General features: G+C 43.7%; 1 protein-coding gene across 2 annotated transcripts in view; it reads right to left on the bottom strand.

The window, feature by feature from the left end:
- The window catches only part of Erg (ETS transcription factor ERG), a 223,881-nt gene that overhangs the window by 141,795 nt on the left and 61,564 nt on the right, over window positions 1-20,522 (bottom strand). For both annotated transcript variants that reach the window (XM_052158552.1, XM_052158553.1), the window contains exon 3: window positions 16,933-17,020. In XM_052158552.1, the coding sequence (XP_052014512.1) occupies window positions 16,933-16,971 (39 nt within the window). In that variant the 5' untranslated portion in view covers window positions 16,972-17,020. The remainder of the gene's footprint in view (window positions 1-16,932; window positions 17,021-20,522) is intronic.

The raw sequence follows: 20,522 nt of genomic DNA, 5'->3' as shown, positions 1-20,522 counted from the left end.
TTTTCAAACCCTGGTACAGGTTGCCCACACCCCAAAAAGGACAAATGTTCCTTCCTGTGTCAAACCAGCTCACTGAGCCATGACTCCCCGAGGAAGCCTCTCTCCTCCTGACCACTAGGCATTCTCTTCCTCCTAACTGACCACTACGTCTCCATCAAAAGAAACACAATGAGAGGCCCCAGAGGCAGTACCGAGGGACAACCTGGTCTAATATGTTCCTGGTCATTAGAGGGTCCAGTTCCTATTTTTGCTTCCCAAGAACTAAACATGACTCATGGGTAAATCCAAGAGTTCGTGGTGCAGATTGTGAAGATGGGCCTTGGGCCTGGTTATCAGTCACAGTCACAGTATTGATCTCCTTTCCCTCAGCTGATCATTTCTTGGGGATAAGGATGAGGCCTGGAATGTGACCAGTTGATCAAGTGCTTGTGTATCATGTACATAACTCTGTGTTTGAACCCATCACAACATAAACTTGGGAGTAGTGATGTTTGTAATCCTGATACTTGGGATTATAAAATGATCATAAGTTTGGGTCATTCTCAGTTACACCATGAGTTCAAGGCCAGCGTGGATTAATAACACACCCTGTCTCAAAAATATAAAAATGAGGATGTGCCTCCCATATACAACCACTAACCAAACATGAATCTTAGGTAACTATAAGACCCTATTACCCAGCAGAGCCAGTCATTCTTGACTTAGTTTTTCTTTGTGGTGATGATATGACTTCTCCCTGAGCTGACAACCATTAGGAATAATCTTCCTCTTTAAGTCCCCTGACTGTCTGCATGCCATGTGGCTGAGGAGGACTCCAGAGTCTGCCAAGGCCACAGGGCCTTTGTTAGTTACCATGAGGGTTTACTGGTGAGTCAGAGAGGCAATGCTCCCTTGTTAACCAGTGTGTCGTGGGGTATCCACATCAGCTCTTTCACATAGGTCGCTATGGCTGATACTTGCAAGTATTTAATGTAGGGTTAGAGAGGAAAGATGACATTTTACTCATGGGGCCACAATGACTGTGCAGCTTCCAGACCACACACACACACACACACACACACACACACACACACAAACACGAGACAGGTTGTGTATGACAGTCATGAGCTCATTTCAAATCACCATAAGAGTGTCACACTGACTCCCACAAATCAAGAGAAAATGCTGCTGCCCGGTGGGTGGGGGTTGGGGCTGGGAATGACACTGTCTGGGGAGTGAGGCTGGGGTGGGTGGGGGTTGAGGCGGGGAATGACACTGTCTGGGGACTGAGGCTGGGGTGGGTGGAGGTTGGGGCTGGAAATGACACTGTTTGGGGAGTGAGGCTGGGGTGGGTGGGGGTGGGGCAGGGAATGACACTGTTTGGGGAATGAAGCTGGGGGATGTTGGAAGGGTCTCTCAATACTAAAAGAAAGCTAAGGTGAACAGCCATCTCCCACATTCAAGGGCAGCCCAGGCAATGTTTACCACATCTAGGATTCTGTGCCAGTGTGTCCTGACTCTCAGGGGCTTCTATTGTGTTTTGTTCTTTGTTTTGTAGAAACTAATTTCACTTCCATAGGCAAAAATACCTGACCACATATATCTACCAAAGGAATCATAGTTTTCTTAGTTCACTAAAGCTATGTGATAAATGTTCCTGGGAAGAGCCCCTTCCCTCCTTCCCTCCCTCCCCCTTTCTCTCTCTCTCTCTCTCTCTCTCTCTCTCTCTCTCTCTCTCTCTCTCTCTCTCTCACACACACACACACACACACACACACCACAAATACGCACATCACAAATACACCTACTCACCCCAGATAGGGAACCCATGATAGACCAAAGTACAGATACCACAAAATTTGATGAACTAATGAGTGTTACTGGGGTTACTTACAGAAGCAGAAATAACTCTAAGACAGTTGCGTCACCAAAGTCCAACCCAACATGAGGGAACCTGGAGCACACTGCACAGCCTGCAGGCAGCTCAACAGGTTAGAGGGTGTCCTTTCCAGGTGCCTGGGTTGATCTAAACCTCTTCCAGGCAACCTCTTCCAAGCAGCAGGCTGGTCTCAGTCTCCTGCCTCAGTGGCTTTCCTCCTAGCCTTCCTTCCATCTGAGCTTTTATTGCCTACTCTGGCAGGGCGGGGCCTAAAGAGGCTGGTCAGTTTCAGGGACTTCCTGAGCTATTCTGAGTTGTTTATCTATTTCGAGTTGTTTATCCATTTTGAGTTGTTTACTTTGCTGCTGAGTGAGTTCCTGCAGGGCGGAATGTTTCAGTCTCAGAGGAAACTGCTACACAATTTCACTCAACAGAACAGGGTTCCAACTCCAGAAACCAGATTAGAATAACCAAAACTTAAGGACTCCATGTTGTTGACTACAAGCGACTTTTAGTATTTTTGGTCTAATTGAATGCAACAAACTACACAATATGCACAAAAGACTGCATAGCACATGTTCTTAGATTGGAAAAAATCCATAGATACTAAGCAGGAAAATATCTAAGGTCCCCTTTAAAATGTGGTAATTGTTCTGCACTAAAATTTCAATGTTGGCAAATACTTTAGTATTTTTTGACAAAATAGAAAAGGCAAAGAGAAAAATCTACCTTTCCCCTCTCTTGGTTTCCACCTAGTTTTTAAGGTCTCATAAATAGAAGCGAGTGCAAATACACAAAGTACATCCCTTGGGAGTTCAACATTTCACAACACAACTATACACACACACTCAATACACTTACTCAAACATATGTTCACAAGTCATACCCACCACTCACGGTTTAACCTTAAGGTTAAAACCTGTTTCATTCAAATAAAGTGGCTCTGAGCCATGCGATACCAAGAGATCTTCAGCAGTATTTGATGTTTTAATTGTGACCTCCTATGTAAAGCTTGCATTTTTACTTCAAGTTTTTAATTCATTCTAGACGTGATGCTCCTTAAACCACAGGCACCATCCTCAGGATCTTAAACTCCAGCCCCCTTCAACAAAGACCATCACTGCATGATTTTTAAAAATTTGACAATTTCGTATATGTATCAATAAATTTCATTCATTTTTAGACCTCATGATTCCCCCTGCTTTCCTTCATCCCCTCTTCCTCCTCCTCTTCCTCTTTCCAACAAGACAACAACTCGGACTCTTTTTTCCCATCATGACTTACTGGGTTCAATTAAGGTTTAAAATTTAAAAAAATTTAAATACATTTTAGAAGCTACATGACTCTGGAACCATGTTTAGGAGAATCTTATGAACAAAGGTACACCAGCTCCAAGCAGCACATGAGTCTCGCATTTAAAAGATAAGACAGTCCTAAACCCATTCTAAGGCTGGTTGAATGCCCAGGGCTGGGCCATCTGGATATCAAATCCTTTAATGCCTTCCACGATTCCTGCAGCCAGGGCCTTAAAGCAGTGAGCTATGCATCACCTAAAGGCTCTTCGCAGTTCAGAGAGCCACGGAATCAAGACCTCATCCTGAGCATCCTGCTACTAACCAACTATGGCTGTGCACTGCCAGGAAGGAACCTCTCCAAGCCTGGAGTTCAGCTGCTCAGCAATGGTCTACATCCAAAGTCCCCAATGGGCAATATCACGGTGTAGGCTTCCCTAGCTAGATGTCCAGTGTACTGTGTACGGCTTGATATTAAGAAGGTAAGATGAGAGACGGGGGAAGAAGTGAGGGAGAGGGAGTGATGGAGAGGGAGAGAACTCTTAAGGCTGTTTTGTATACTCTGCACTGTTGTAGGTATGCAGCAGGACAATACCATGGCAGATGATAATTTTAGGTCAGATGACACTTTTAGAACAGATGTTTGTTTGCAACCATGTATCTATTCTCCATTTAGAAGATACACAGAAAGGAAAAATAGCAACAGTGATGTAGAAAGAACTGCTTTTGTAAATACAAGGGCTTCTAGCTACTTTTTCTGGGAGCACAGCAGTAAGCAAACAGGTGCTCTCTGTGGGAGGGACATGGCCAGGGAAGGGAGAGGAGGAGGGAGTGGGAACAATATTAGAGGCAGGGTTCCTTGTACTAAGCTATTGGTTACCATGGCTACCATACCTCTACAAACCTGCAGTTGCTCTTTTACTGGATTCCTTTTTAAATTTTGATTCATGTGTCTGTGATTTTGCCACTGTGTGTGTGTGTGTGTGTGTGTGTGTGTGTGTGTATGTTTTTGTTTCTATGTTTGTGTATCTGTGTATGTGTATCTGTATGTGTTTATGTTTGTATTTGTGTATGTGTATCTGTATGTGTTTGTGTACATGTGTATCCCCGTGTGTGTGTGTGTGTGTGTGTGTGTGTGTGAGAGAGAGAGAGAGAGAGAGAGAGAGAGAGAGAGAGAGAGACTCATAGAAGCCAGATGAAGGTATTGGATGCTCCAGAGATGGCAGCTGTGAACCAGCCTGATGATGTGGGTGCCAGAAAATTTTCTCAGGTCCTTTATAAATGCAGCAAGTACTCTTAAGTGCTGAGTCCTCTCTCCAGTCCTAGGCATGTAGTTCTAAGCAATGCACACATGCACACACAAAGAAAAACATCTTCATATACTGAACAGCTATGGAAGTATAAGGACAGCAAACAACAAAGATGAATATCTTGGTTGTTTATGTTTATTAATCATGTTTATTTCAAGATTATCTCAATCAATAATCCAACACTCCAAGACTCACTTAAAGAAAATGCAGATGTGCCCATCATAGCCATGAGCATATTAAACACCAGCATGGAGAAAGATGGGAGGTAAGCTGCTTTTCATCCAAATATGAAAAAATGATAAGATAAAATTAAGGACACAGCCTACTTAACGAGAAGAGAAAGAAGAATAATGAGACCCACAGCGAATGGAGAGTCTGGCTCCTGTCATCCAGGGCACAGAGCAGCACCTGCCATTCTGTGAAGATGGCTGACTTCCCACACAGGGGCACATGGTCACCAGACGCTAAAGAAAATGCCCCTCTCTCATTCCCTCTTTCTCCCCCCCCCCCCTTCTCTTTGTAGCCCTGGCTGTCCTGGAACTCACTCTGTAGACCAGGCTGGCCTCGAACTCAGAAATCCACCTGCCTCTGCCTCCCAAGTGCTGGGATTAAAGGTGTGCACCACCACTTCCCGGCTTGCCCCTGTTTCTTAAAGCCTCAAAGACTCAAGTGTGGAAAGAAAGTGCAGAAAGTGCAGGACCAGAACAAAGTGCCCATGGGAGAATCCTCCTTCCATTATTTTTCTAGTTCTCAAACTCTCTTAAAAGCAGATGGTTGGGGAGGAGGCTGGCAGAGCATAGGATGCCTCCCTGTGGCTCACGATGAACAGAGATCACCCTACTATCCAGCAATAAGGAGTTGAGAACAGACACCTCCCTTCAGGTCCCACCTCACTGGAATCATGAAGCCCACAGGGGCGCACAAAGCACGGGGCACACAGCTGCATTAGCACAAAGACTGAACGCCAAACCTCAGCGTTTAGGGAGTAAAGGTTCATACCATGACCGTCATGATTTAGGTGTTTAGGCTTGAGGTGAAGCTAACCAATGACAGGCTTAACCAAATTACTAAACAGTTGTATATCAACCTTAAAAACAGTAGAGGCAAATAGTAAAACGTTGAATTAAAAAAAAACAAACCTATATGCAGTAGGTCTAAACCCAAGAAACAGAATATTTAAGTTATCAATCCATTAAACATTCTAGCTTGATTGTGGTGACACTGGTGTTGGGAACCATCCAGCTGCAAGTGACAGCAGCAGCTAAAACTGTAATGTTCAGCCAGCAGGTAGCTAATTAAAATGTTGTCAATGTCATGGTTTAACCAAATAATTAAGTTTGCATACCAATGTCCAGCTTCAAGTGAAATCTAAGTACAACCAATTATTACAGAAGCAATGATGAATAGGAACACATTCAACTGATCAATATATTGTCTTATGAATTAAAAGGTTCCCCAAAGCACACAGGTTTCTGTAACAGTCAAAACATGTGTTAAAAGAAAACAAAATGTCATTTTTCTCCATACCTGGGGCCATGTTTCTTCACGTGGTATGTTTCATGTAACCTAAGGCTTCCTGGTTTTGTTTTTTAAATCTCATGTCTGAGAAATGAAGCCTTGATTCTGGGCACCTGTGAACATCCCATCCCCACGGAAGACTGCGAAGTAAGAGCAGCACGGAACTCTGTCAGAACTATTCAAATTAAATGTATCTTCTTGGGGCTGCGGAGACAGCTCAGCCAATAGAGTAACTGCTACACAATCCGGAGCAAGGGTCACACTCTCAGCACCCATGTAATCCCAGCCATACGAAGCAGAGGTAGCGGGATCCCCTGGGGAGGGGTCACTGGTCTGGCTCATTCAGTGAGCTCCAAGCTGTGGTTGAAGGCTCTGTTTCGAAAAATAGGTGACAAAAGCCTGAAAAAGACAACTCACGTCTCAACATGCTTACACACAGATGAGCATATGCTTACACACATACAAGCCCCTCTCTCTTATTTCTTGGTATCTTTGTTCATTGATAGCATATGCTAAGCAGTCAATAATTCAAAAGCCTAAAATCTAAAACACTCTAAAGTAAAAAAGAGGTTTGAGAGTAGACATAGCACTACAAATCTTACATAATAGTGGGAAATCCTTCACCTGACCTCCAGGGTGGTTCATGGTTAGACCTCAAACATAGGAAGAACATTGTATAACATTTTCTTCATAGTATATATGTAACAGGGCAAATGAAGTAAAAAGATTAATTCCGTGTTTAGACTCGAGTCCCATCCCCAGATAGCTCAGCGTGAATGTGCCTGTATTCCAAACCCAAATCCAAAAATAATCTGAAATCTAAAATGTTCTAAAATGTTGTCCTTCTGGAACAAAGCATCTTAGGTAGAGGGCACTCTGAGTTCTCAATTTTATATGTAAGTCTTGTAGCACAACCTCTCTCTAGGGCCAGAGGAGACAGGGATGGTGGGTGGGTGGAGTGCTGAAGCAAACTGTACCACTCCTGGTCTTCCCTGCAGACTCTAAGCCATTTTGTGCCTGTGATAAAAGACATAAGACTTATACTTTTGTAGTATAAGGAATAAAGCATAGACACAGAGCCCTGCCAGGACCCTCTCCTGTCAACGTCAGGAAAGACTTTTGAATTTTGACTGAGTTGTTAACACACACACACACACAATGTGTTTTAAACCTACGGTTTAAAGCAAAACTCCTGAGACTCACACAACAAAAGCCACCAAACTGGTCTTTGGTCTCAAACTCAGCTCAGCAATACCATCATCATTAGCAGTTCATGAAACTAATGAGAAAGTCTGCATAAATGAGTGTTGCTAGTTATTTGCGGCTGTTGGTAACATCAGTGAGGTAGCAGTATAAACTTCGTGTTTGAAAAGGTAAATAGCACTTCGCAGAACAATCTACAGAGGCTCACTAAAGGATTAACGGCCAAGCTTTCTTCAATCTGTTTACTTTTTAAAGTGCTCTCAGCAAAACATACACTCTCAATTAAGCAAAAATCAGCGAGAATTTTCATTCAACCTTGGAATTCGGTTATATATGTATAAAGAAACTTTCCCTGCCTTTTACAGTCCCTACTGCTTTGGGACAAACCTCAACATCTGGATACCAGAATTGAAGAGGCAAAATCCACAGAGACATATGTGCAATTTTATGCTTGTAAATCCTCTGGTTTCGGGGGTGGGGTGGGGGCGATGCACACTGGTGCTTCTTGCCCACAGAAATCTCAGAGGGTTCATCAGAGGTATCCAGAGATGAAATAACATGCACGCTCACAATGCTCACAGGAGTGTGTGCAGTCTAGCAGCACCGGGTAGCTACTGCGTGGTAGCCTGCTTCTCAACAAAAGTCCCACTGAGAAGCCTTGCTCTGCAAGACCAGATGGCAACATGAGGACCTGTCCTCCCTGCTGAACAGAAATCAAGAGTGTGCCCTGGAAACCTCTCTCCAAGCACTGCTGTCACTCTGGCGGACACCTAAGGGGTCCTTCTTTGTTCTGTTTTGTTTTGGTCAAAAGAGTTGGGTAGGAATGAGAATTTGCTTTGGGCTTTCCTTCACCACAGAGGTTCCTCTGCAGGGCGCCCGTTCCCCAGTGGGTCCTGGCACAGCCTGCAGTTCATCTGTGAACACATCTAAGTGTTCTGTTCGTGACCGTGCACAGTCTGAGAGGAAAGAGTGGCCATTTACCACATCTCTAAAGAGGTCCATGATTCAATGTGTTCAGAGACATCGGCAAGCTATGGAAAGGCATATTGGTAACTGAAATGGGCAGATAGGAGGAGGCTGAATCACAGAGAGTTCTAAGGACAGCTGTGGTCCACACAGCGATGTGTGGGGTGGCAAGGGACCAGGCAAATGAGAGTGCTTCTGTGATATTACTCCAGAGCTGGAAGATCTCTACAGCCAGGTCATGAAGTCACACCGCACATTACTCCTGCACTCACAGTGATGGTAACAGTACCAAGCCAAGCGCCCTTCCAGCTGCCTCACGGTGAAACATGGGCAACTAGAGATGACTGAGTAACTGTTGCCAGTTTCTACACAGACTGACCCGCACCGCTACTTAGAGGGTTCGTCTCTACTGCGTTGAAGGAAGGACTGTGCGAGCTTCTTAAGTCTGCAGTCCTGGAATTCTTAATTGAATGAAGATGCCACATCTGGCTATTTAGTACACTCTACAACACTGTGGGGTTCAATCGGCCCAGGGATTCAGCTGTGGACAGATGCCCCGACATGGTGTTCTGTAAACATCAAAACTATGGAGCTGGAAAAGTAGCAAGTGGTTGTCAGTGGTTAGGAAAGGCAGAGGAGAAGCAGAGTCTGGGACACGCAGAATCTGGTCTCATTGAGAGCAAGGGTTGAATGTACCTGAGGGGCTGGAGGGGAAAGGCCTTCCTTGGGTGTCTTAGGTGTGTCTCTTCCATACAAAGGCCTGCCTCATGGTGATCCTCAATGAAGCAGCCCTGAGACGATCTTTGCTTGTTTATACTGGTTTATTTGATGGCAGATGTGAATGCATATACTTTATTCAGGGTGGAACCATTTGTGGAAGGAATACACAGTAAGGGACGCTCATTGGCTGAAGGCTCTGGGCTATCTAGACAACTCATTAGCATGGAGAAGAACTCCAGATGTTTGTGCTAAGTGACTCAGTACTCATGGTCCTCAGTGGGGAGTCGTGGTTACTTGTTCCAGAGCAAGCAGAGGCAGGCAGGGAATGGCCCCACTCCTGCCACTCCTAATTCTGAGAATCATGGGGCTTGAGCTCATTCAACCTTCCACCTGTCTGTCTAGTAACATGGTCCCACGTGCCCTACAGAGTAGGAGATTTTCGGAGCAGTGCACACACTCTGGGCAATGCCATAGAGGGGATGCATAGCCTCACTCAGGTGCCCACCACCCACAGAGCAAACAAGAAGAGCAAATAATGTGCTGACATGGGTCCAAAATCGCAAGAAGTGTGTCTCTGTGGTGTGAGGCACAGTCAATAGGCACGGTAGATAGATTATAGACAGACAGACAGACAGGTGGTGATAGATAGATAGATAGATAGATAGATAGATAATAGATTATAGATAGATGATACACAGACAAGATACATAAATGATAGATTATAGATAGATGATAGACAATAGACAAAGTAGATAGATAGATAGATAGATAGATAGACTATAGACAGATAAAATAGATAGATGATAGATAGATAAAGGATAGATTATAGATAGATGACTGATAGACCAACAGACAGATGATGATACATATGAGATAGATGATAGATAGATCAGAGACAGAGCATACAGATAGATATACTCAGGTATACTGCCTCATCGGCTCCCAGAGAACAGTAAGAACATCATTGTCTCTCGTGTACCTCAACGATGCCTGTATTCAGCACACTTTCCTTGGTAAATCACCACATATTGATCATTACAGGTAAAGGTTCCTGCACTGGTATTACACAAATTGACTCTGAGAATCCTAAGAAAGGTTGTCCATCTGGTTTAAGAACACGCTATTCTGCCACATAGTGGTTGTGTGGCCAACTTATATTTTAGAAAGGAGGGGAGTATCGCTGCATAGTGAGTCCTGGATTCTGCTGCAGAGCCCAACAAGATGTCTTCATTGTGACTGTGACATCCTTAGTTCAATCAATGCTTATGTATCAGGTTACCTACAATAGGCAAAGCACAGATCAAGATTTTAAAATTACTAAACACGAGCTTTCTGTGATTTAGCTAAGCCAGGCACATAGACCAATCTCTGTGTGGTAAACACTGCTCCTTCCCAGTGAGACTTGGGACAAACAGGACATCAAAGAACCCAGAGAAGACAGAGCCTTGGCACGGGCAGGAGCTCCTGGTAGGCAGGGAGGAAGACAGCGGGATAGAAACAACAGCCACTTCCAAGCATAACCTTTTCTCACAAGTCTGGCTAGTTTCCTGTGCTAATCACCAAATCTGTGGATGGTCGGTGCAGCAGGAAAAGCAGCAAAAACTGCTGCTACGTTCGTGGTTTGCTCCGCAAAACCCACACAACCCAAAAGCTGAAAGCCTGGGTCCGCTATGCGCCTCAGCTCTTGTTTGTCTGTGAATGTTCATCAGCTGGTAGCTCTTAAGATAAAATACGCATGCTTTTATTTCTATTAGACAGCATTAGCATAAGCAAATAAGAACATTTGTCTCATAAAAAACTGAAAAGAAAAGCCAGGCAGTGGTGGCTCACACCTTTGATCCCAGCACTCAGGGAGGCAGAGGCAGGCAGAGCTCAGAGTTCAAGGTCAGCCTGGTCTACAGAGTGAGTTCCAGGACAGCCAGGGCTACAAGGAGAAGCTGTCTTGAAATGAAAAAAAACAACAACAACAACAACAAAACAACAACAACAACAACAACAAATCTGAAAAGAAGTGGAGGAGAAAAAACCAGTGTAGTGTAAGAAGGGAGAGTGGTTAAGAGGGAAAGGGGCTCTGGAAATGCCGGGACAGTAACAGCATCAAACTGCAGCCAGTATGCATACGCGAAGTTCCTGCATAAAAAGGCAAGACTGAAGGGGAGCATTGCCACTATAAACTGTCAATAGACAAGTGTCTGTGTGCATGGACACTGTTAATACAAAGACTCATGACTGGTCAAAGTGCAGAGAGAAGTATCTGTGGAATATTCAATAGCGATGGCACCTATGCCACACCCATGTCAAGGAAAACATCATGGGAGAGATGGTGGAAAGAGTGAGGGGTTGGGAAGGATATGGGTGAAATGGGGTCACCTGGGAGTCACACTGACTCCTGAGCTTATATCTGTCTACATGGGATAATGGCAGTCAACATTCCAACATGGAGCATGCACAGATACTGAGAGATATGTGCAAACACACAGATTCACATACACACATATACATATGCACACACACAAATATGTGCAAACACACATAGATTCACACAGAGATCCATACACACACACATACACTCATGCACACACTCATACACAAAGATTTACATACATAGTTATACACTTATAGATTCACACACAGATTCATATGACACATACACTCACATACAAATTCATACACACAGATTCATACACATACACACACATACACTTACACTCACACACACACAGGTTCACACATACTCATACATACAGATCCATCCACACATACTCACATACACACATATGCTCACACACACATACACACATATACACTTACACTCACACACACAGATTCACACACACTCATACATACACTTGCACACACACACACATACTCACATATACTCACACATACTCATATAACACACACATACACACATAGACACTTACACTCATATACTCACAGGTTCACACATACCCTCACACACATTTATACATACACATTCACACACACATACTCACACATACTCATACACACACAGACACACACATACTCATACACACACACACACACACACACACACACACGTGCATGCACACACCTCTTTTAATAATCAGAATGTGCCTTCTCCCAACACATCTTCACCTGAGTTACATTCTCATCCCCTTTTGGTATCTGTGGTTCTTCATTGTATATACTGCACGAAAACCACAGGGTATATAACCCATCTCGGCAGTCAGAGAGGCAAGCATCCCCCCTCACCAGTCCCAGACAATACCAAGTCCTAACACCCACCCCCTCACCTTCCTACGGGCTCATCCCTTCCTCACAAGGTAACTCTATCCACAATTCCCTGTTCATTTCCTCACCCCCTTCCCCACTACCTGTGAACACCAGACAACAAGGTCCTGATGTTTTAGAGAAGTTCTCAACCTGTGGATCACCTAAGACCATGGGGAAACACAGATGTTTACATTATGATTCATAACAGTAGCAAAATTAGTTACAATGTAGCTATGAAATGACTTTTATGGTTGGTGTCACCACAACATGAGGAACTGTAGTGAAGGATCCCAGTATTAGGAAGGTTGAAAACTGCTTTAGAGGATTTTTAGATATTTAAATGTGGAATATTCTCACTGACTTTTTTATTCAAAACTCAGAAATTGTCCATGCTGATATATGTCTAAGGTAGATATTTATACTTTATCTTCTCTACTATATAATAGGTCATAGATATTGCTATATAATATTCCATATTTATCTATTCCATGGTTTCTATAGTCTTCTGTCACAGTGTCATGTAGCACAGTGAGTATGTTAAATATTAAAACTTGACAACAGCTCTTCCATATTCCTTCAGCCTTCATTTCGTAGCTCATGACCTTAACTTAACCTATTGTTCCTTGCACTGACCAAAACAACAACAACATGTACTTTGACATGGAACCTCTGGACTTTGGAGACCCCCTAGCCTCTTTGCCCCCCAGACCCAACCTACTAGACATCAGACAGTTCTGTTTTGTCTAGTTCACCTATATGTTGCAAATGTTGTAAATGTTGCAAATGTAACAAATACATCTGTTCCTTGTTTTTCCTATATAAAAACTGGTTCTGAGGGCTGCCCTGGGTTGCACTGTCCCTGATTACTCAGTCTCAGAGTGTGAGCTTTAACAAACCATTGATACCTGACTGAGACTGGAGTCTGCATGGTTTGTGTTGCTATTCCTGGGCCCCTGTATGTGGGGTGCCCTGCTGAATGACAAGTAGGAGACACACCTCAGTTTCACCAAGAGATGCCAGTGTGTCCTTCCAATGTGCTACATGCAAAATGTCTGAAATAAAGTGGGCAGAGCTGCCTGCTCTGAACCTAGTGAGCTCAGATGCTGAGCTCTATCCTGACATTCCAAGCATTCTTGTCTTCCTCATTATTCCCAACCTACCAAACACAGAAAGTGGCAAAAGACAATTGTCCTGACCAAAAGTAATTTCCATAAGATACAAAATGAAGGCACCAGGGAGCCGGGAGACTCCATAGCCTTCTGTGCATAGCCCACGAGGAGGGAGTGATCTCCCAGCTTTCACTTTCGAGCACAGAGGTAAGATCTCCACCTTCTCTCTGGAGGGGACCCAGCTAGGAGCACACAGGGCCCAAGATCAGTGGAGCATCTGGGACAACAGTCTTCCCGCCCACTGCCATTTTCACCAGGGAGCTGGGAAACTTCACAGTCTTCTGTGCATAGCCCACCAGCAGAGAGAGATCTCCCAGCAGTACTTTGCTTTCACTTTTGAGCTTAGAGGAGCAAAGACATGGGCTTACTGAACAAAACCATCTAGGATGTAAAAGTGGAAGCAGAAACAATGAAGAAATCACAAAGTGAGACATCTCTGGAGATACAAAACCTTGGAAAGAATTCAGGAGTCATAGATGCAAGCATCAACAACAGAATACAAGAGACAGAAGAAAGAACCTCAGGTGCTAAAGACACCATAGAAAACATTGACTCAACAGTCAAAGAAAATGCAAAATGCATAAAGCTGGTAACTCAAAACATCCAGGAACTCCAGGACACAATGAGAAGACCAAACCTAAGGATTATAGGTATAGACGAGAGCGAGGATTTACATCTTAAAGGCCCAGTAAATATCTTCAACAAAATTGTAGAAGAAAATGTCCCTAACCTAGAGAAAGAGATGCCCATGAACATACAAGAAGCCTTCATAACTCCAAACAGACTAGACCAGACCAGAAAATCCTCCCAGCACATAATAATCAAAACACCAAATTCACTAAACAAAGAAAGAATATTGAAAGCAGTAAAGGAAAAAGGCAGACCTTATAAAGGCAGACCTATCAGAATTATACCAGACTTCTCACCAGAGACGATGAAAGCTAGAAGATCCTGGGCAGACCTCATACAGACCCTAAGAGAACACAAATGCCAGCCCAGGCTACTATATCCAGCAAAACTCTTAATCATCATAGATGGAAAAAACAAGATATTTCATGATAAAACCAAATTTACACAATATCTGTCCACAAATCCAGCCCTACAAAGGATAATTGATTGAAAATGCCAACACAAGAAGGGAAATACAACCCAGAAAAAGCAAGAAAGTAACCTTCTTCCAACAAACCCAAAAGAAGATACCCACACAGACATAAAAATAACATCAAAAATAACAGGAAGCAATAATCACTATTCCTTAATACCTCTTAACAACAATGGACTCAACTCCCCAATAAAAAGACATAGACTAATGAAATATTTCTCATGTAAAGCTTCAATTTTATCAGAAAATGTTTGTAATTCGCCTTTTAATTAATTTAGTATTTTTTCTTATGTCTACCATTTTATCTGCATTATTTTTCATGAAATCTTCAATTTTAATATGTCTTTCTATATACTTCCTCTATTTTATCAGAAATGTTTTCAATGTAAATCTTTGATTTTATCACAAATGTTAGAAAGAGTTTTTATATCAACCACTTTTATGTAAAATTTTCCCAGAAATAGTCAATTTTAATGTGTTTGTCTATTTATTTCTTGAATTTTACCAGAAATATTTTCCATGTAAATCTTCAATGCTGTATGAAAATGTTTATAATTCCATCATCAATCAACTTAGAATTATCTTTATGCCTATCATTTTATCTATATAATTTCCATGATAATCTTTAATTTTAATGTTTTCTATATATTTCTACAATTTTATCAGAAATATTTTCCATGTAAATCTTCAAGTTTATCAGAATATGTTTATAATTCCACTTTTAATCAACTTAGGAATACTTTCATACCTTCCATTATTATATCTATATAAAATTCTCCATGATAATCTTCAATTCTAACATGTTTTTCTACATTTTTCTACAATTTTATCAGAAATATTTTCCATATAAATCTTCAATTCTATCATAAAATGTTTTTATCCCATATTTCAATTAATTTAGCAATGTTCTAATGTCTACCACTTTACTCCTTAATTTTCCATGAAAATTGTTTATCTGAAATATTTTCCATGTAAATCTTTAATTTTATTATAAAGCGTTTTTACATCCCTTTAAAAAATAAAATAAAATAAAATAAAACAACAAAAAAACAACAACAAAAAGATAGAAAATGAACCTAAGATGAGGACTACGATCCTTTTCCCCAGTGGCATCCTGTGGCCACACACACACATGGGGTACATGGTCCCCAGGGTGTGCTTCATGTGCACCCACAGTGGTACGCCACTGCTGTGGAGAAGACCTCAGATGGCAAAAGGCATTTCAGTGGAAAGGAAGGCATCCTCCACACCCGGGAACACGTGAGTGAGCTAGGCACCAGCCCTTCACAGAAACTTCCTCCCTCAGAGGCAGAAGCCCCCCCCCCCCCCCCCCGTTTGTTTGTTTGGTTGGTTTTTTTAGGGGAAGCGTGGAACAAAGCCTGCTCCTCCATCATGCTGTCTGGGACAGCATCCGCATCCAACAGAAGTCCAGGAGAAAGGATTCAACTTGCAACTGATGGAACATGAGCAGGTTCCTAAGAAACCCAGTCCTTGGTGAGACTTTCTGCCTCATAGGCAGCAACAGCCCTGAGCACGTGTGACTTCACAAGTGCAACTTCACCTCACCAAATCGCCTCTCCAAAACGAGAACAATTTGAGTGGAAATTTATTTTAAAAACAAAACAAAACTCTGTTATTGGGACGAGAGAGATGGCTCAGCTGATGAAGGCACCTGCTGCCCAGCTGACCACTGGGTGTGCTCCCTGGAGTCTCAGTGATATCTAGGAATCCTTGGTAATTCTAAATAAAAACACAAATAAAAAAAAAGCTAAACTGCTCCAAGTGCAGACAGCCTACAGGAATAAGGTAGAGCCCACACCCCCCATCTTTTTCTGTAGCTAACCTTTGTGTTGAATGTACTAAAGTCATCATTACACCACCCTCCTGGGAGAGCCAGAACGACTGTGCACATGAGAATAACAGACACGCAGGCTCCCCATACTGCTGCCCTCCCTCACTCCCAGAGCCTCCGGCAGGAATGTAAGGGCGCAGCTGTCAGGTTTGGGGTGCAAAGCTCCTGGAGGATTAGCATGCTGAGATGAACTCACATTTGAACACTAAAATCCAACAGTTCCTACATGATCCCACACAGCTGGACTTAAAACAGAGCCAGCCACTGTTTTCCCATAAGGGCACGGAGGGTGAAGCTTTTCTGTTTGGGGCCACACACACCCTTGCTGCAACTATTCAACTCCACCACCAGGTGCAGCAACAAGTACCAGATAAATGAGGTCATCTTCTGACCTCCGAAAGAAAACTGCAGCAGGCACAAACCTGCACTCAGACACACACCACGATAATAAATAAACTTCAAAACTATATCTTTTGACTCTAAAAATTTCACGCAACTTATGTGTGTCATGAAACAGTCTTTTTAAAACTTTTTTTCTAGTATTTAAAACCATGGAAGCCATCTCCTTAGCTCCCAGTAAGCTGGAGTCTGTCCTTGACTTCGCTTATCGGACACAAGCACAGCCGCCTTGACAGTGACACTGTAGAGGAAGCTGGAGCTACCGCCCAGCAGAATGGAGCTTACCTTAATACGAGCTGCTGGGTCAGGAACAGTCTGGATCATGACCTTCAGCAGGCTAGCTCACTCAGCAGCCATGCAGAACCCGGGACAGCTACAAGACAGAAAGGGAAACAGGACTCTAAACAATCACCTTTCTGGCTTTTGTTCCCCAGTAAAGCAGCACAGAATACAATGTCTTTAGAGATGCTTGGCTGCACTGGGTGCGGCTGCCACAGAGCATCCTCAGGTGAATGGGGTTTGTTCCTGTCCACTGGTAATGGCGGTCACTTTCAGCCACAACAGAAAACTCAGCCCAGAAGAAACTGCCCAGCACTTATCTTGTAAGGGCCTGCATCTCCAAGGAAGAGCAGTAACTTGTGAGGTCTATACCCCAATGATAAAGGACAACGCTGAAGTGGACATTTCCCAATAACTGGAAGAGATACGTGATGCCCAGACAGACGCTTGACCTGACAGACATGTTGGTGCCCTGACCTTGACCACTAAACTTCACACAGGTGTACTTCAATATCACATCAGAACTAACAACTGGGTATGATTATGTCTCCTAACCATAAATGTACGTTTTTAGACAGATGGCTGACATCATATGTGTCTTAGTCAGGGTTTCTAGTCCTGCACAAACATCATGACCAAGAAGCAAGTTGGGGAGGAAAGGGTTTATTCAGCTTACACTTCTGCATTGCTGTTCATCACTAAAGGAAGTCAGGACTGGAAATCAAGCAAGTCAGGAAGCAGGAGCTGATGCAGAGGCCATGGAGGGATGTTTCTTACTGGCTTGCTTCCCCTGGCTTGCTCAGCCTGCTCTCTTACAGAACCCAAGAACACCAGCCCAAAGGTGGTACCACCACAAGAGGCCCTCTCCACTTGATCACTAATTGAGAAAACGCCCCACAGCTGGATCTCATGGAGGCACTTCCCCAACTGAAGCTCCTTTCTCTGTGATAACTCCAGCCTGTGTCAAGTTGACACACAAAACTAGCCAGTACACTATGCAATTCACATATCCTATATTCCACGATCAATAGTGATAAGTGTTTAAATGGTGAAATTAAACAAAATGCAGGACATTTCCTGTTGTTAATAAAGAGTGGACTTTAGAAGTTGAAGCAAAAATTAACACATCCTAGACATCTCTTTGCATTTCATTATTAATTTCATTTCATTTTGTTTTTGTGGCAGGGTCATATGTACCAGAGACTGGCCTTGAACTCTTGACCATTCTGCCTCCTCCTCCCAAGTGCTGGGATGACAGCTGTGCACTAGCACTCGTCTGCTGTTGAGTTCTTAAAGGCATGGCTATTATTTCAAACACTCAGTGCTAAACCCCAGGCTAAGGACCACAAAGTCATTTAGCCCCCTTCATCATGGTTTTGTTTTATTTATATAAATTTTTATTAGATATTTTCCTTATTTACATTTCAAATGCCATCCCCTTTCCTGAGATCCCTTCCCAAAACCCCCATCTCATCCCCCTTCCCCCTGCTCACCAACCCAATCCACTCCCGATTCCCTGTCCCGGAATTCCCCTACACTGGGGTATCGCGCCTTCACAGGACCAAGGGCCTCTCCTCCCATTGACACCTGACAAGGCCATCCTCTGCTACATATGCGGCTGGAGCCATGGGTCCCTCCATGTGTACTCTTTGGTTGGTGGTTAAGTCCTTGGGAGCTCTGGGGGTCTGGTTGGTTCATATTGTTGTTCCTTCTGCGGGGCTGCAAACCCCTTCTGCTCCTTAGTCCTTTCTCTAGCTCCTTCACTGGGGACCCTGTGCTCAGTCCAGTGGTTGGCTGAGAGCATCCACCTCTGTATGGTATTCTATTGCTGGAAAGAGACAGACACCATGACCATGGCAACTCTTATAGAGGAGAGCTTTAACTGGGGGTGTGCTTACAATGTCAATGGCTTAGCCCATTATCATCATGGTGGGCAGCATGGTGGCAGGCAGGTGTGTTGCTGAAGAAGTAACTGAGGGCACTACATCCTGATTCACAAGCAACAGAAAGAGACATGGAGCATCTTGTCACAGGCTTTGGGAAACCCAAAGCCCACCCTCAGTGACTCAGGCCTCCAAGAAGGTCATAAACAGTACCACTCCTGGTGACGAAGAATTAAAATATATGAACCTACAGGGGCCATTCGTATCCGAGCCGCCATACGCTGCTTATGGGAATATGGGTGAGGGGTTGCTTATAGGAGCAGAAATGACTCAAAGACAGCTGTGCCACCAAGGCCTATCCCAGCATGCATGGCGGGTCACCAAAGCTAGGAACCAGGAACATACTGTACAACCTGCAGGCACCTCAACAGACTAGAGAGCATGGTAAGTCGACACAACTAGGTCTAAACCTCTCCAGGCAGCTCAGCTGGTTTCTGCTTCTTGTGAGCAGCTGGTCTGATCTGGAGAGCTGCCTCTTCTTTACAGGTTGGCTTGTCTGAGAGGAACTCTCATCTTTTATTGATCACTCCCCCAGGGATGTGACTAGTGAATCTGGTCTGTTTCAGGAACTTCCTGAAGGTATTTTTGAGTTGTTTACATTCCTATTTAAAGAAAGGTAAACCTCCTTTCAGATAGAATGTATCAGTCTTGGAGCCAACTGTTAGACAACAGATGTGGCTGGGGAACATACTGAGGCTCTGGTGTACTCTACACCATGCTGAATGTTTTTGGAGCTCACCCTTGCATCTCATCTGCAGCTTACCATGGGTGTCCTCCGTGACTAACTGTAGTGATTCCTCACATCCTTGAGTTCTGGAAGTCATCTAATATGGTATTGAAACCAAAAGTGAAGTCATGGTTACCTCAGGATGCTGTAATCCAGTTGGGACCAAGTGTGCGTCACCTGGAGTCTCATCTGAAATGAGGACACCTGCAGGAACTGAGCCCTGAACGCTGTGGTGATGGATGCTAACTCCAGGGAGTTGGTGGCAGCAAACTGAGCTGTCAGAATGTCACTCAGTTCATGTCAGGGTATCAAATAATTGAGTTCCATTGACGGAAACTGGGTGTTCACTGTCTGGAAATAAACAGAGCAAACAGCCTTTGGCACTTCCTGCCAGCATAGATGGGAGACTTGGCTGGAATCTACTCCAATTAGCCAGTATCTGAATTGAACTTTCTCTGTGTACCCTTGCAAGTTATTGGGTGTGGAAAGACGGTTAAGCCTGCGAAACCCCTCAGGATACAAGGCACACAGACAGCATTTATTGGAGAGAAGGGGCAGCATATACCAGTGACATTAAAAAAAAAAAAAAAAAAAAGGAAAAATCAGGCTGGGGAGATGGCTCAATGGTTAGAGTTCTCACCTCCCAGACATGCAGAATGGAGCTTAGAGACTGTACTGGCTGGTTTTGTGTGTCAACTTGACACAGGCTGGAGTTATGAAAGAGAAAAGAGCTTCAGTTGGAGAAGTGCCTCCATGAGATCCAGCTGTGGAGCATTTTCTCAATTAGTGATCAAGGGGGAGGGCCCCTTTTGAGTGGGGCCATCTCTGGGCTGGTAGTCTTGGGTTGTATAAGAAAGCAAGCTGAGCAAGCCAGGGGAAGCAAGCCAGTAAGAAACATCCCTCCATGGCCTCTGCATCAGCTCCTG

Source organism: Apodemus sylvaticus, chromosome 15 (assembly GCF_947179515.1).
Source record: "Apodemus sylvaticus chromosome 15, mApoSyl1.1, whole genome shotgun sequence".
Taxonomy (NCBI): Eukaryota; Metazoa; Chordata; class Mammalia; order Rodentia; family Muridae; genus Apodemus; species Apodemus sylvaticus.
This window is presented reverse-complemented; position numbering and strand designations above follow the sequence as displayed.